Source organism: Emydura macquarii, unplaced genomic scaffold (assembly GCF_026122565.2).
Source record: "Emydura macquarii macquarii isolate MOO-44397 ecotype Brisbane River unplaced genomic scaffold, CSIRO-AGI_Emac_v2 contig_75, whole genome shotgun sequence".
In the NCBI taxonomy this organism is placed as follows: Eukaryota; Metazoa; Chordata; order Testudines; family Chelidae; genus Emydura; species Emydura macquarii.
The window spans coordinates 2,575,700-2,589,383 of NW_027130212.1; the positions used below are offsets into that span (position 1 = coordinate 2,575,700).

The 13,684-nt window shown below is 39.6% G+C and overlaps 1 protein-coding gene across 6 annotated transcripts in view; it reads right to left on the reverse strand.

Moving 5' to 3' along the window:
• NCAM2 (neural cell adhesion molecule 2) overlaps positions 1-12,382 on the reverse strand; it is a 503,301-nt gene extending 490,919 nt beyond the window's left edge. For all 6 annotated transcript variants that reach the window (XM_067543086.1, XM_067543105.1, XM_067543094.1 and 3 more), the window contains exon 1: positions 12,303-12,382. In XM_067543086.1, coding sequence (XP_067399187.1) covers positions 12,303-12,354 — 52 coding nt within the window. In that variant the 5' untranslated portion in view covers positions 12,355-12,382. The remainder of the gene's footprint in view (positions 1-12,302) is intronic.
• Between the last annotated feature and the right edge of the window lie 1,302 nt (positions 12,383-13,684).

The window sequence follows — 13,684 nt, forward strand, 5'->3', positions numbered from 1 at the left end:
TTGTAAACCCAAGTTAGATTTGTGAGAAATGCCATGATGCTCCAGCTCTTATAAATGTTTGACAACCTCTCATCTTAGCTTATTTTTTCGATGCAAAAAAGGTTTTCCTACAGATAAACAACAAACACATAGAATAGTGATACTGATATCACAGAAAATGATGTCTCATATATAGTATGTATGTGCCATGTCTGTAGAAAATACAGTCAACAATGTTCACTCTGCCTCCAAGAAACAGTCCTATTGATCTCTGTTCAGTCCTTAATGGATAGAAGTTCCTATTACATAAACATGACTCACAGTTTAGCACAAAAGGACTGTCTTGCATACCAAGCATCAAACTAACTATGGTCCTCCAATGTTAAGACTGGAATCTTTCAGAACCATAACGAAAAGCACTAGGTGCTGGCTCAAAGTACACATGAACTGTGCAAATACAGTAAGAATAAAATTCTGCCTTCCAAGCTACGTGTCCCTTCTCTGGCAGACCTCTGCGTCTCTTCAGGGATGCTCAGGTATCACTAGCTGTGCCTTGAGTTCTCCTGACCTTTCTTTTATGTGCTGCTAGTTTTCAGATTAAATATTCACAGATGAAGTTATAAAATTAATTGTGCATTGTCAGCTTTTCCAGCATTATTTCTATTAATAGAAATAGGACACCATTCCATAAATATCCACATTTAAGAGTTAATATTGCCTGGTGTTAGACCACCACAACCTCCAGCTCAGTACTTTGAGGTGCAGAGCAACCTCTAGAGGTTTTCAGCACTATTAACTCATCTTGAATTTAATGTGAGTGGAGGGTACTCAGCAGCCGTCAGGATTGGAGCCATTGGCATTCAGAATCTTGAAAATAGTCACAAGTACATTCAAGATGTGATTAAGATTACTATTCAGTATAAAACAGAAGACATTTTGCATAAGTTTTCTCTATAAATGTATTTAAAGTCTCCATTTAAAAACACACACAAAAGGATACTCCTATCCAGCCTGACCTAGACAAGAGTGGGTATAAGCAAGGAGACATTTCACTTTCAAAAACAAAAGGCTCAAATGGGTAAACTGTAGGAGAGTAAAGAGATAAAAGCTGAACAAGTGGTCAGGCCTAAGCTACAGGGAACGGGATCAAGGCACAGGCAAACCTTGTTTCTGTTAATTGGTGTGAATTCTAGTTAGAGTCTGTTCTCTCTCTTCTTCTCCTCCCTTCCTGGCCATCTGAGGAGGGGATGAGTCTATCACCACTCCGGCGCAAGGCCTTGGTAGGAAGAAAGCATTATTCTCCTTCCCCTCCCTGGCATGCCTTTACTTCAAAGAATGTTAGTGTAAAATTTATAGGTTTTAATGTGATGTGCCTGACCTCTGTATGGTAATCCTGTGAAGAACAAACAGGGGCGGGTATAATCATATTCATTATGTAGTTGTTAATATTCATTTTATACATGTCAATGTAACCAAATAAGGGTCTATGGGGAGTTGCTGGAAATGTACACATTTACATACTGTTATGGATAAAAGAATTGTAAAGTAACCCCTCGTTGCTCACTCACAGCGTCGAGGTGGAATGAGCAGGCAATAAAGGGTTCTGTTTCCCCAATCCACCCCCAAGACAACCTGTTTGGTTATTTCTAACACAAACCATCCCTTCTTATAATGTATGTAGATACATATAAACTCAAATTACAAATGAAAACTGAAATCTGAAAGATGGCCCAGTGACTTGCCATATCAACTGCAGAAGGTTAAATCTTGTAAAAGGTCAGGGGCCAATGGAAATTTCTTCCTGCACAAAAGGTCAGAATTGACAAAGTTGCATTAAAGGAGGATGAGCGGTGACAACCTTGGTGCAGAGATGGTCCTTTTGTTCTTTGTTTGTAAAGTACCTAGTTCAGTGGGATCCTGGTGTATGATTAGGGCTATAATCACTACAGAAATATAAACAATAATAAATGTATAAGAACTACTAGTTTTCTAGATCTGTTAAAAATTTTCATCAAAACTAAAAAAACCACAAACAAAACAGAAAATAGCTTTTTTGAAAAAACAGAAAATTGTGTGAAAATGTCTGGGTTGTCATAAAATGTTAGGTTTTTCATTAAGAAACCAATTCCTTCCCATCTCCCTCATCCCCCCACACCATTTCAGTTTTGTGATATCTACAAAAATTTAAAGACATTTTTCTACAAGAATAAAATTGTTTTTGTTTTAATAAAAAATTGTTACAGGAAAAAAATTTTCTCCAATCAACTCTACTGTTAACATATAACACAAAGCAGGATGAGAATCCAACCAACCTCCCAGCTAATGGAAGGCATCACAAATTCGGTACTCCTGGCGCTGAATAGAATGAAAGAGAAAGTTCCTTAGTTTCAGTCCAGAGATGTCTTGTCTTACACTCAGATGCCTGGAAGTGTGAAAAAGTTCACACTCCACAAAATACATAAAAACGGTAACTGCATAACAAAGAATAGTTTAAAAAACATTGACATGCCATCACATATAATGTTCAGCTGATACTCTCAGCACAGCAATATAACTCAGAACAGTAATTCACTCCCAACAAAAATTAGAGGATACTTATGCAATCTCATTTCGCAATGAATGGTAAAACTAGGCTACTTCAACAATGAAGTTAGGAAAACTGTGTAAAAACGTTCCCGTTAAAAAGTCCAACAAGCACAATAAATAATTGTAAAAGTGCTGTATAAATATACAGGATACATGATCAAAAAATATTCACAGAAATCTAATAACAAACCCATGGGTGGGTGGGGGGAAAGGAAGTGAATTTCACCATAGTGCTAAGAAGTTGTTGGACTCAATGCCTGGAACTGCCATAAATTGGCACAAATCCATTTAACAACCAACCATTCAGCCACAATGCTTCAATGACTTAGCAACATGATCTGAATACAGAACATCTTTAAAACAATTTTGATGGGTGTCACAAAGCCATAACCCAAACCAAAAAAAAAAAAAAAAATTCAAAAAACTTCTGAGACAGGCATAAAACACATATATTGTTTTTTCCTTGAAAGCTAAATTCCTCTACAAAAGTATTCTACTTTCAACAAAGTTTGACCTAGGCAATGAACAGCCAAAGCTGTTTAATGATTAAAGGACACAAAGGTCAAACTTTCTCATTTGTTCCAAAAGTTGCATATAACTACAAGACCTGTTTTGTTTTTATTTTATAAACACAAATAAATCATTTTCCTTTTAATCAGTAAGCATGATTTATCTTAAAAAGAATCAATCTGCTACATCAGCATGTCATTTGCTCCTTTTATACTATTACAGAAGCACTAATGTTCCTTAGCTACTTACTAACTTGAGAAGGAGAAGTATACCCACTACTTAGATTTCATAAAGGTATAGCTTGATCTTGTATTCTTTACTTGGGATTTTTGCCAATTTATTTAGTAAGGCTTGCAGAATAAGGCCCTTATGGTGCATATTATTCACAGCTCTGAATAGCTCCTGCAAGCTGCAATTGACAAAACACCTGAATATGCAAGCCTCCTTGAGAACGAAAACCTCAATGACTTGAATGATAGTTATCTGCATGGAAAGATTGTAGGTTCATACCCAAAATTTAGTCAGCAAAATTCCTCATGTTAAACAATTTCCCCAAATCAATTAAAAAGTATAGTGATAAACAGCATACATTCAGAATATATTACTATAGATAGTCCACATGAGAAAAATTAGGATGTGAATTTCAAACAATCAAAGGAGGGTGTTGACACTGACAACTCTATACACATACAGGGTGTGTATGTGCATAACTGCATTTGATATAAAATCCTTTATTATTGATGATCCATGAGCCAGAAAGAAACCAGCTTGACTTTCAGATCCCAGGTAGAGTTTGAAAGACTGAAATGTAGAGAAGAAAATCGTTTTTACTTATAAAATGAGTATATGTCATACACAGTCATTGAGAAGCAATAACATCTTGATACAACTGACTTTCATCTTTGTAATTTTCAATCATTTTTGTATATGCAAATCATTCATTTAATGTTGAATTTTCTAAAAATGAAATCCCTGTAATTTATATCAAAATATAAGCCAGTTAACAGGTTGAAAACTTCTTGAAAACATGCAGGTATTTTAAAAATGGAACATGAAACATTAAGAGCCATGGTCTGTACTACTGAAGTCCTCTCATGAATACCAATAGTAGGGTCAGGCTTCAAATTCTCCACTGGTATACACAGATGCAACACTCAGTGACTTTAGTATGGGTTGTACATGCATATTACAAGGGAGAACTTAACCCACAGGCAGTATATGACTATATTCAGCTATTATGTGAATACACTGTACACAGCAAAGCAAAAGAAATATTGTAATTATGTTATTTAACAGAAAGTAATATTGAACATGGATTTTTTTCCTGCATATTTAAGGAAACATTATTTGAATGTTGAAGTGCTTGGAAAAAGATTACTTGTCAACAGCTGATCACTGTGCTAAAAAATTATTAAACAAAAGGCTTATGTACAATTAGGCCCCTGGGCATCAACCTAAAATACAGGTAGTCCATACTATTACTGGTTGAACAATACTCCTAGTATCTAGCTCATAAACTATACTTAGATGTTCAGTGATTCCAAAGAAAATGCTAAGTAGTATGTTATTTCTGCCAATCAGCCTTGAGCATGTCATAAACAGAAACAAATATTTGATTAGTTTTTGTTTATTTTGCTTTGATTGTTTAGTAGAAAAAGTACAATACCTTTTATAGTTAAAGAGAAATTCTAGATTTTGCATTATTCATGAGCATAGCACAGAATCATCTCACTCTGTGATTTATTAAAGTGGCAATCTAGGAGATACTTTGGGAATACCTGCGTACAGTCTGAACCACAAAGGCAGAAGTGCTAAGGCCACCCTCACAGAGCTCTAAACAATGTAGGCCAAATTCACACCTGTCACAACGCTCTTGAAATTAATGGATTTATACCTGCCTACACCAGGACTCTTAATAATGAGAACCTTAATGGAAATTTGTTTCACTCTGGATTCTACCGAATGTTCCAAGGATACTATTTGAATAAAGCACTGAGGACAACATCATTTTGTCTAGTACAGTGCTCATCTAGTTCCATTTAAGAATTTCAATCAACACATACCCCCCACAATTTTTCTTGGTATTCAAACTAGACCTGCCGTGTAAATATTCAGTGTAAACTTTGTTGATTAGAAACTGTTGGAACATTGAAAAGCGAACTGCAGATGCCTGCAACAGAATATATTATTAATATCTTATATTTATGTATCATTTCTCAACCCAGAAAATTCTAAAGAGCTTTACAAAATGATATATCACTAAAGAACCACTTCACAAACCGCTGAAATGCATCCACATTTGGTAGTTGCTTATGAGCGCTCAGCAACATTGCACAACTGTTTAGAACAAGAAATAAAAAATAATCTACCCAGCTGCAATTACATAAAGAATTTTAGGTAGGCAAAATGCAAACAAATTTAGCCAAGATATAAAGGAAAAAGGCTGACTTGTTTTTCAGAGAAGTGCTTTGGCATCAGACCCCCTTTTTAATATCTCCTATAAAAGATGGTACTTGTCAGTTCTGTCAATTATGCCTAAACCTACTGAATTAACAAAATCACTTCCTGCAGCATCCAGATTTTCCATGGATGTCTTCTGTCCAAGTGCTGACCAGATCAGACCTGACCCTGCTTAGAATGTGAGAGCTGATGAGATCACAGCCTGTGTTTAATATGGCTGCAGGCTTACTGAAAGGTCTATCAATGCATTAGTTGGCAGATATATTCAGAACAAAGTTCCTCTCTTAATCCTATTTGCAATGCTCTCAACAGGTCACATTAAATCATATAGGAAATCAACAGACAATATATTTACATTCTAAAAAATGAAGGGTAAGGGAAAACATTCCAAAAGTATCTTATAGTATCTTGTTTATGGATAGGTGTAGCATTTGCAGTGGCCAAATAACTCCAAATTCATCATACAGTAATGCATTTCAGTGCATAATCATTCCGTACTGAAATAAATAACATTGGAAGCAATAAGGAAATAATTCCTCTTAGAAGAGCAAGTCCTTTTTATTATCCTCAAACATATAGTGTCATTGAAGTAAATGAAAATACTCATCTGAATAAAGTTTGGCCACAGCACAAATAGTTTTCTAGAAATTAGTAATTACACTATAAATATCTGACTCTGCAGTAGATCTTACTTAAGACTCAGAAATTCAAGCCACTATCTTGGTGCCAGGTCATTAAGGCTGTAAATTTTGAAGAATAGGTGTATCACTATGTATGTTCAGTTAATTAGGTCTTTAAAGAAAGCATGTTTCATAATCCACATCAAAAGTTACCCAACTAGACGACATCTCCCCAATCTGTAGGTCTTCAAAATCCAAACTGTTCATTGTGGCTCCAAGTCCTGACCCAAAGCCAACTGAAGTCAATAGAAAGACACCAAGTGACTAATTTAGGCTGGCTATCTGGCCAATGGTGCTTCAGTGGAACTACTCACATGCCGAACAACTCACATACTTAAAGTTCAACATATGCTTATGCTGAGCAAGACCTTATAACAGGATATTTGTCTGTCTGTATATATTTGCTATTGTTTCTGTTTTACAAAACAATAGAAACTTTTCCAACTGAAAAGAAAAAACAACTGTGATTTTTGCTTGGCAATGGTTTTTTTTTTTTTTTTTTTTGGGGGGGGGGGTATGTTGGGTTTTTTTTTTTGTTTTGCTGAGTGTTAATTATTAAATTATTGAATCTATTTTAATATGTATTTTATTTTCTGTAAAATAAAGGAATTTTGAAATCACGTCAGCACAAATAGCTATAGTCACTCACTACATAGCTATCGTATGCTTTTTTTGGTCTATTGACTAACCTCCTATAGTTACTTTCACTGCACAAATTAAGAGACACATTCTGATCTGTTACCCTGGTGTAAATCCAGAGAAGCTTCCTGAGTTAATGAAGTCAGTGGAGTTATTTTGGACTTGCACCAGAGTAACTGAAGTCAACCTCTAGCTCTAAGAAAGAAAAATAAGTACCTCAAACACCTGTCTTACTTTTGAAGATATCTGGCTCAAAAATTATATTATAATATTAATTAAAGTGAGTGTTTTTTGTATAAGACCAGTTCATACTACTGGACATCTTTTTAAAAGCAAAACAACACACACTGATATCATTTCAGTTACCAATGCAACAAAACTATTCAAAGCATCAATTTGGTGAAGAGAATATAGCACTACCTTGTTGAAGGTGGCCATCACAGGATTACTGAAGTAATACCAAATAGTGTTCTAAATAGTAAACTTGTAATTGGAAATCATTCTGAGTTTAAATTTAGCCACTGAAAATTCAATTATTTTATCAACAACCTAGAGGATAGAGTTGTGGATTTTTTTAAGGTTTAGCTATCATAATTGATCAAATCTAAAATGCTTGATATTAATAAGATAATTTTAAGATGACAGGCATAATTTTAGTCTTTCAGCCTTAAATGTGCCTTCAAAAATCTTGAACTATTACAATTTAACGTAATATCCATATTTTTTCTTGCCAAGACACTTCACTTAGTGATCTTCAAAATCATTAAATTGGCCCAGTCAACAATAATCATAATTTATAACATGGGCAGCTCCTAGGATATGCATCATTAACCATATAACCCAAATTTTATAACATAAATGTTATAAAATCAAAAATGTACTTTAAGTTAAGATGGACCAGATCCTTTGCTGGAGTAATTTGGAATAATTCTATTGCCTAATATCTGGATATAAAGGACTATCTGAATTCCATAACTGGGTGAAATGTCCTCCTCTCTCATACTGTACCTTCAAATACACATACATCATACTTAGCCACAAATTATAATTTAGTTTTACCAAATACCAGGATATGCATTTTCTCTTGCAAGACATTTATTATTTCGTCATCTCTCTATGTTAACACTCATCAAACATGATAAAAGTATCATTAAATAAACAAACAACTCCCAATAAAAAAACAAAACAAAACAAAAAACATTAATTGAAACTCTTAGAAAGAATCAGTGCTTTCTCTTTGGTGTTTTATTCTATAAAAGAATTCCTGGGACTTTCTCTTCAATTTCTCACTTCACATGGCAGTTGCAAGCTAACAAAAATGCCTCCACCCTCCAAATACAGGGCTTTTTTGTTTGTTTGTAAGAAAGGTTCTGTTTCTTTACCATCCATCTTCAGGTAATACTCCTGAAACAACCACTTCTTTGGTAAAAGATCACATTGTTTTAATTTCCAGGTCTCCTTGTATCCACCCAAAATTGGACTCTTCAAACCGTTGATGTAATGTAGACTCTCGGACATTCCAGTCCACTTTCTTTTTGTGGAGATGAGGAGGGCAGGAGTGTATTTTATTTTTATTTTGTTGCTGATGTTGTTTTATAAATGTGTAACTGGGAGAGAAAGGAGATTCTCAAAGTACCAGGAGGCATACAAAATCTAACACAACCAGATGTTGCCACCTGGGGTGAAATCTTGGTCCCACTGAAGTTATTGGCTCAACTCCCATTGACTTCAGTAGAACCACGATTTCAGCCCTTCAGTCTAATTCAAAAGCAGTGGAGGGAGGACTTCAAGAAAAAGACTGTGTGACACCTGGCCTCTATTTTGAGAGACGTTCCTGACTGATGAATAAACCCTTATTAGAACTTCCTGGAAGGAAATAATGTATGTGGCTAGCAAGAAGCACAGCAACAAAAAAGATTAACGTCTGCACAGGAAATACAGAGGTGAGAACTGAAAACATGCTTCTTTCCCCATATTGCAGCAGGTAAAGATGAAACTTCAAGCACAGGGAATGGCAAAGGAAACAGTTTGATAAGCATACAAATGCATCTCCTACTACAGTATGTGTGTGTTTAAAATAACTGGAACTCTACCATAGCAGTTTTTGTATTCCAGATTTATAAAAGGGAAGGAATATAGCATCGCAACCCAGAAAAGCCTCCCACTCATACCAGTAAAATTTTCAACATTGGCATCTTGAAAGGTAGCTGCTTCATTCACTATCAATCAGTGTCCCTGATTACTGGTAAAGGCTGAATAAGCCTATTCTGTTTTGGTCCCATATTTCCACATATGATAAAAGATCAACTTGTATATAGCCATATATTGTTGGGGATTCTCCCCTCCCCCCCATTCCTAATTTAATGTGGGCCTTTCCACACTGGAAGGACTGTCTAGGCAACTATGTGAGGTTACAAAAAAAATATATCTGTTTTAGTTGCAGTTTAATGACATTGCCAGTGAAAAGGAACTTGCTCCTCTGTGATGAAAGTTAGGAGGGGGAGTATTTGGCCTCGTTAGCTAATTATGACATTGATAAGCACTTACGTTAGTCCTTTTTTCACTTTTGTCATTTGGTTGCATTCAGCTGCTTAGTTTCAAAACGTTTTGACTGCTTAAAAGGGAATACATCATCATTTCCTTTCCTCAATCTAGCAGCACTTCCGAACAAAATAGCGTCAATCATGCTTCATAAAATCCACTGCAACTATATTGCTGGAAACATAAATCCTCAACCTAGGTTTTTTAGTATTTCTAAAACAAATGACCCCAGTGATCATTTGACTGGCTTATTTTTTGTACCCACCCTCCTTCGCTATTAAAAAAAAAAAGCACAGTATAGAGATAATCAAGGATGTTTTTTTTAAAAAAAAATACTTGTGCTGGTGATGTGAATGTGCTTGCCACTGCATCCCCAAATATTCAGACTTAGTAGAAGATAAATTACAAGCGGGAACAGAGCAGTCTTTTATATTGTGAAAGGCATTTCAAGAAATCCTTCAGTTTTTGTCATGTCCTTTGAGTAAACTTTTATCTATAAATTCCTTGCCCAGACAATGTTTATTTTTCAGAAATCCTGATTTTTTTCTCCCATAGCAACCTGAATAAAGAGATTTTCAGTTTACAGATGCTCCTCTCACTCCCATTCACCATTTATTGCAGCCAATTGAAGCTGCTCCTTCCACATTTACAGCCAGCCTCATTCTCCCTGTTTTTCTAATACAATTCCCTTGCTCTACAAAAGTAGCAATTGTCTATTGACAGTGGCACCGTATATTATATTATGTATGTATCAAACACACATACCTACACCTCTCTCCTTTGTCATTGTTAAAACTCTTGTTCAGCCTCCCTTAATGGTATTTGGAAATTTCACCCTACTGTGTAACTCCTGGTATTTGCAATGCTAGGATTTCCAGGCTATGCAATCCTTTCCTAGCGCAGCAAGAGAATAATCACAATTTGCAAACTTGCTTTCCTCCATTCTCCCCCTTCCAGGCACTGCAAACACCACCTATGTACCCACTACACCTAGCTGGGTCAATGCAAATTCTGAGGGTTGCTTCCCCCACCCCAGTGTATGGCTATTGTGAAAATCCTTCGGACTGTTACTGAATTGTTAATTGCGACAGCTCCACAGCTCACTCAGAGATGGTGAAAACAGAGAGGCATTTCTGCATAGCTCGAGAGCATCTGGCACTCTGCTGCTTACCACTTTTTAAACAAATATGTCCTACGTGCCAGGAGCTTTAAACATAATTGCAATTAAGTGGAGATTTGCAGTGCGATACAGCCCCAATGTCTGGTTTTTAAGCGCAACAGTTCGCACAGCACCTTACAAGATAGTGTATAAAATCTCTCTGCCGCAGATACTCATTCCTAACGCTCCCCGGTTTGTGTGCGCATTCAATTAATCTGCATCTGATTGTGTTACTTCAGCTCCTATGGATGGGGCGTGGGGGGAGGGGGGTGGAAAAGGACGGGGAAATGAAGGCTTGACATCCAAAATGTCAAGCTGTGCTTGAAGAATGATAGAAGACAGACTCACTCTCTTTCCTTAATACAGCCAGATACTACGCGCAACCACCTGAATGGAGCTCTACCACCCCCTGCTGGCAGAAAGCGGCGGAGGGAAAACTGTCTGAAGCCCTGCACCAGCTCCGACACCGTCCCTTAAATGAAATATTTTTTTTCTTTTTCCCTCTAAAAAGTATTGCATGCGACACACATACACACAACCATTTTTCACCAGCTACTGGAAATTTAGTGTAGTGATTCCAGATGCAATTTGGAGATCCTTGCACGGCGGGATTGGGGGGGGAGAGGGAGGGAGGGAGAGACTGGTCTAGCAATCTAGTCCAGTTTGAAATTGACGCCCAAAACTTGTCAGAACAGTTTGAAACAGCGCAGTTCATTTTACAAAAAGGGTGACGGTCGATGTGTCACATCCACAAACACAAGCCTTCCCCATCAGTCCCCCCTCTCACTACTCCCTCTCCCTAAAAGTAGCATAAATCCTGAAGTAAGCGTAAAGGTAATACACACACACCCACAAACCCAAATCTATATCTTAGGGACAACTGCTGTACGAGGTCTATACTTATACAGAGGGCGATTAAAGCAAACAGTTCGTACAGGTGTAACCTCAGTATGTTTCACTTCTCTCCACACACACACACACACACCTGCCTCTTTAGCATTATCTTGTTTTAAAAACATATGCATACGTTATACACCCACCCACACATCTCTATCCACAGACACTGACACATTCACGCCTCCCTGTCACCGATCCCCTGCTGTACTGCTCACAACCATTCGGTCTCACTTTCCAATAAACCGAAGCGAAGCATCCTCAGCCGCTTCTCAGGACAGAAGGGGAGAGCTCTTGACAGGCAGGTATTACTTCGCACTGACAACCGGGGCGAGGGGCAGGACACACCACATCCTTTTGCTTAAAAATAAAGCCCACGGCGGCTGCACACAAAACAACAGACCTGTCTTGTAAAACACGCCCTGGGTTTGGTTTGGTTTTTTGTTTTAAACTGACCAAAACAACTCTTGCCAAAAAAAACAAAACAAATAATAATCATAATAATTCCCCCAGAAAACCAGCAAATCCCGTTGATTATTACAACAAGAACAACAAAGAGAGAGAGAGGAAAGACTCTAAATAAAAAGCTCCCGAGCAAAGCAGCTAAGTGCAATTAGCATCTCCCCGCTTTTCGCTTTTCTTTCCTTTCTCAATGGCATTTTCCTTGGCGATTTTTTTAAAAAGGGAACAAATTGCAACTTTGGAGCGGGGGGGGAGGGGTTAACGGGCTTTCCCCCACCTCCCCCACCCGCCCGTGGGGTGAGACCTTTGCTTTTTTGGTGGCTCCTGTCAGTGGGGCGCCTTCTGGTGCGGAGGGGAGCTGGGGAATGGCAAGGAAGCCGCCGCGCTCCTACCTTGCCCGCTACTGAGGAGCAATCCGAGCAGGTAGAGAGGGAGGCGGCTCATGTTCAGGAGCTCACGCTGGTGGACAGTTCCCAAGTTAGAGGTGCCGAGCGCTGGGGGAAACCCGCTGCCGCCGCCCGCCCGCCGCCGCCGCAGCTCCGGCCGCCGCTCCTCGCTCGCGCTCCCGCAGACAGAGGCCGGGCAGCGCCGCTCGCTCGCCCAGTGACTGCCAGCGCCGCTCAGCGCCGCACTATATCAGGCAGGCAGGCAGCGGAGGAGGAGGCTGGTAGGCGGGCAGGCGGGAAGCGTGTATCCCTCCGCGCGCGGTCACACACAAGCGCACACACACACACACACACAGGAGCGGGGATTCCTCCGCCGCTCAGCCAGCCCCCGCTGGCCTTTTTTAAGATGCCTTCCGGGGGGCGAGGGCGCAGCGGTGGCCGGGCTGTGGAAGTCACCCGCGGGTTGCCAGGGGCTGGGAGGCTGCCCCTCGCCCCCGGCAGGAGGGAGAGGCGGGGGCTGCCAGGAGCTGGGACCGTTGCAGGCAGGCCGGGGGGAGCACGGCGGTGCCGCGCCGGGGCGAGCAGCCGGGCTTTGCGGGGAGCCCCTAAGGCACCGGCGAGCACCCCTGCGTTTGCAGCTCGCTGTTGGCGCGCAGGAGGGCTCGTGCCAGGTCACCTGCCGCGTTCGGGGCAGCGCGTGGGCGCAGGCGGGCTCCCATGCGTGGGGCGGGTGCCGAGGCGTTTGCATGGCGATTGTTGACACCCTCCCCTCCCCCCAGGCCCGGCTTTGTGCATCACGCTGCGGTGAGTCTCGCGCTTGCCAGCCTTTCCGTGTGTGTTCCGATACTGTGATCTTCTTCGGCAAGGGGACATACAGGAGCCTCACTGGTGTTTTTAGCATGCCGCCGATCTTTGCACCCGTCCATTTACTTGGCGAGGAAACTGCCTGGTTTGACTTTTTTTTTATGGGGGGGGGGAAAGGAGGGGGGAGAAAAAGTTCTCTACCCCTTGTCTGAGTGTATTTTGAAACCATTCTACGCTAAGGTATACAGCTTGAACTCTCTGCGTGTCCTGATACTACAGTCAATGCAGCAGCCTCATTACAGACCTTGCTCTATAAAGAGTCCACTTTAAAAAAAAAAAAAAAAAAGACAATTTTTAAATCAGTATGGCTTTGAAAAGGTAAAATTCATCGATTCTTCATTGAACTTTGGTCTCAGAAGCCTGATATATGAACTTGTCACCTTACCACCTGTCTGATACATGCAGGGAGCTAGAAGCAGATTTATTTTGACAGGGAGCTGTGATATGCAATTAACAAAAGACTAGTCCAGTTTATTAACACTTCCATAATATTTCAGCTCCTCTTCCCTCCAGCCTTTTATTGG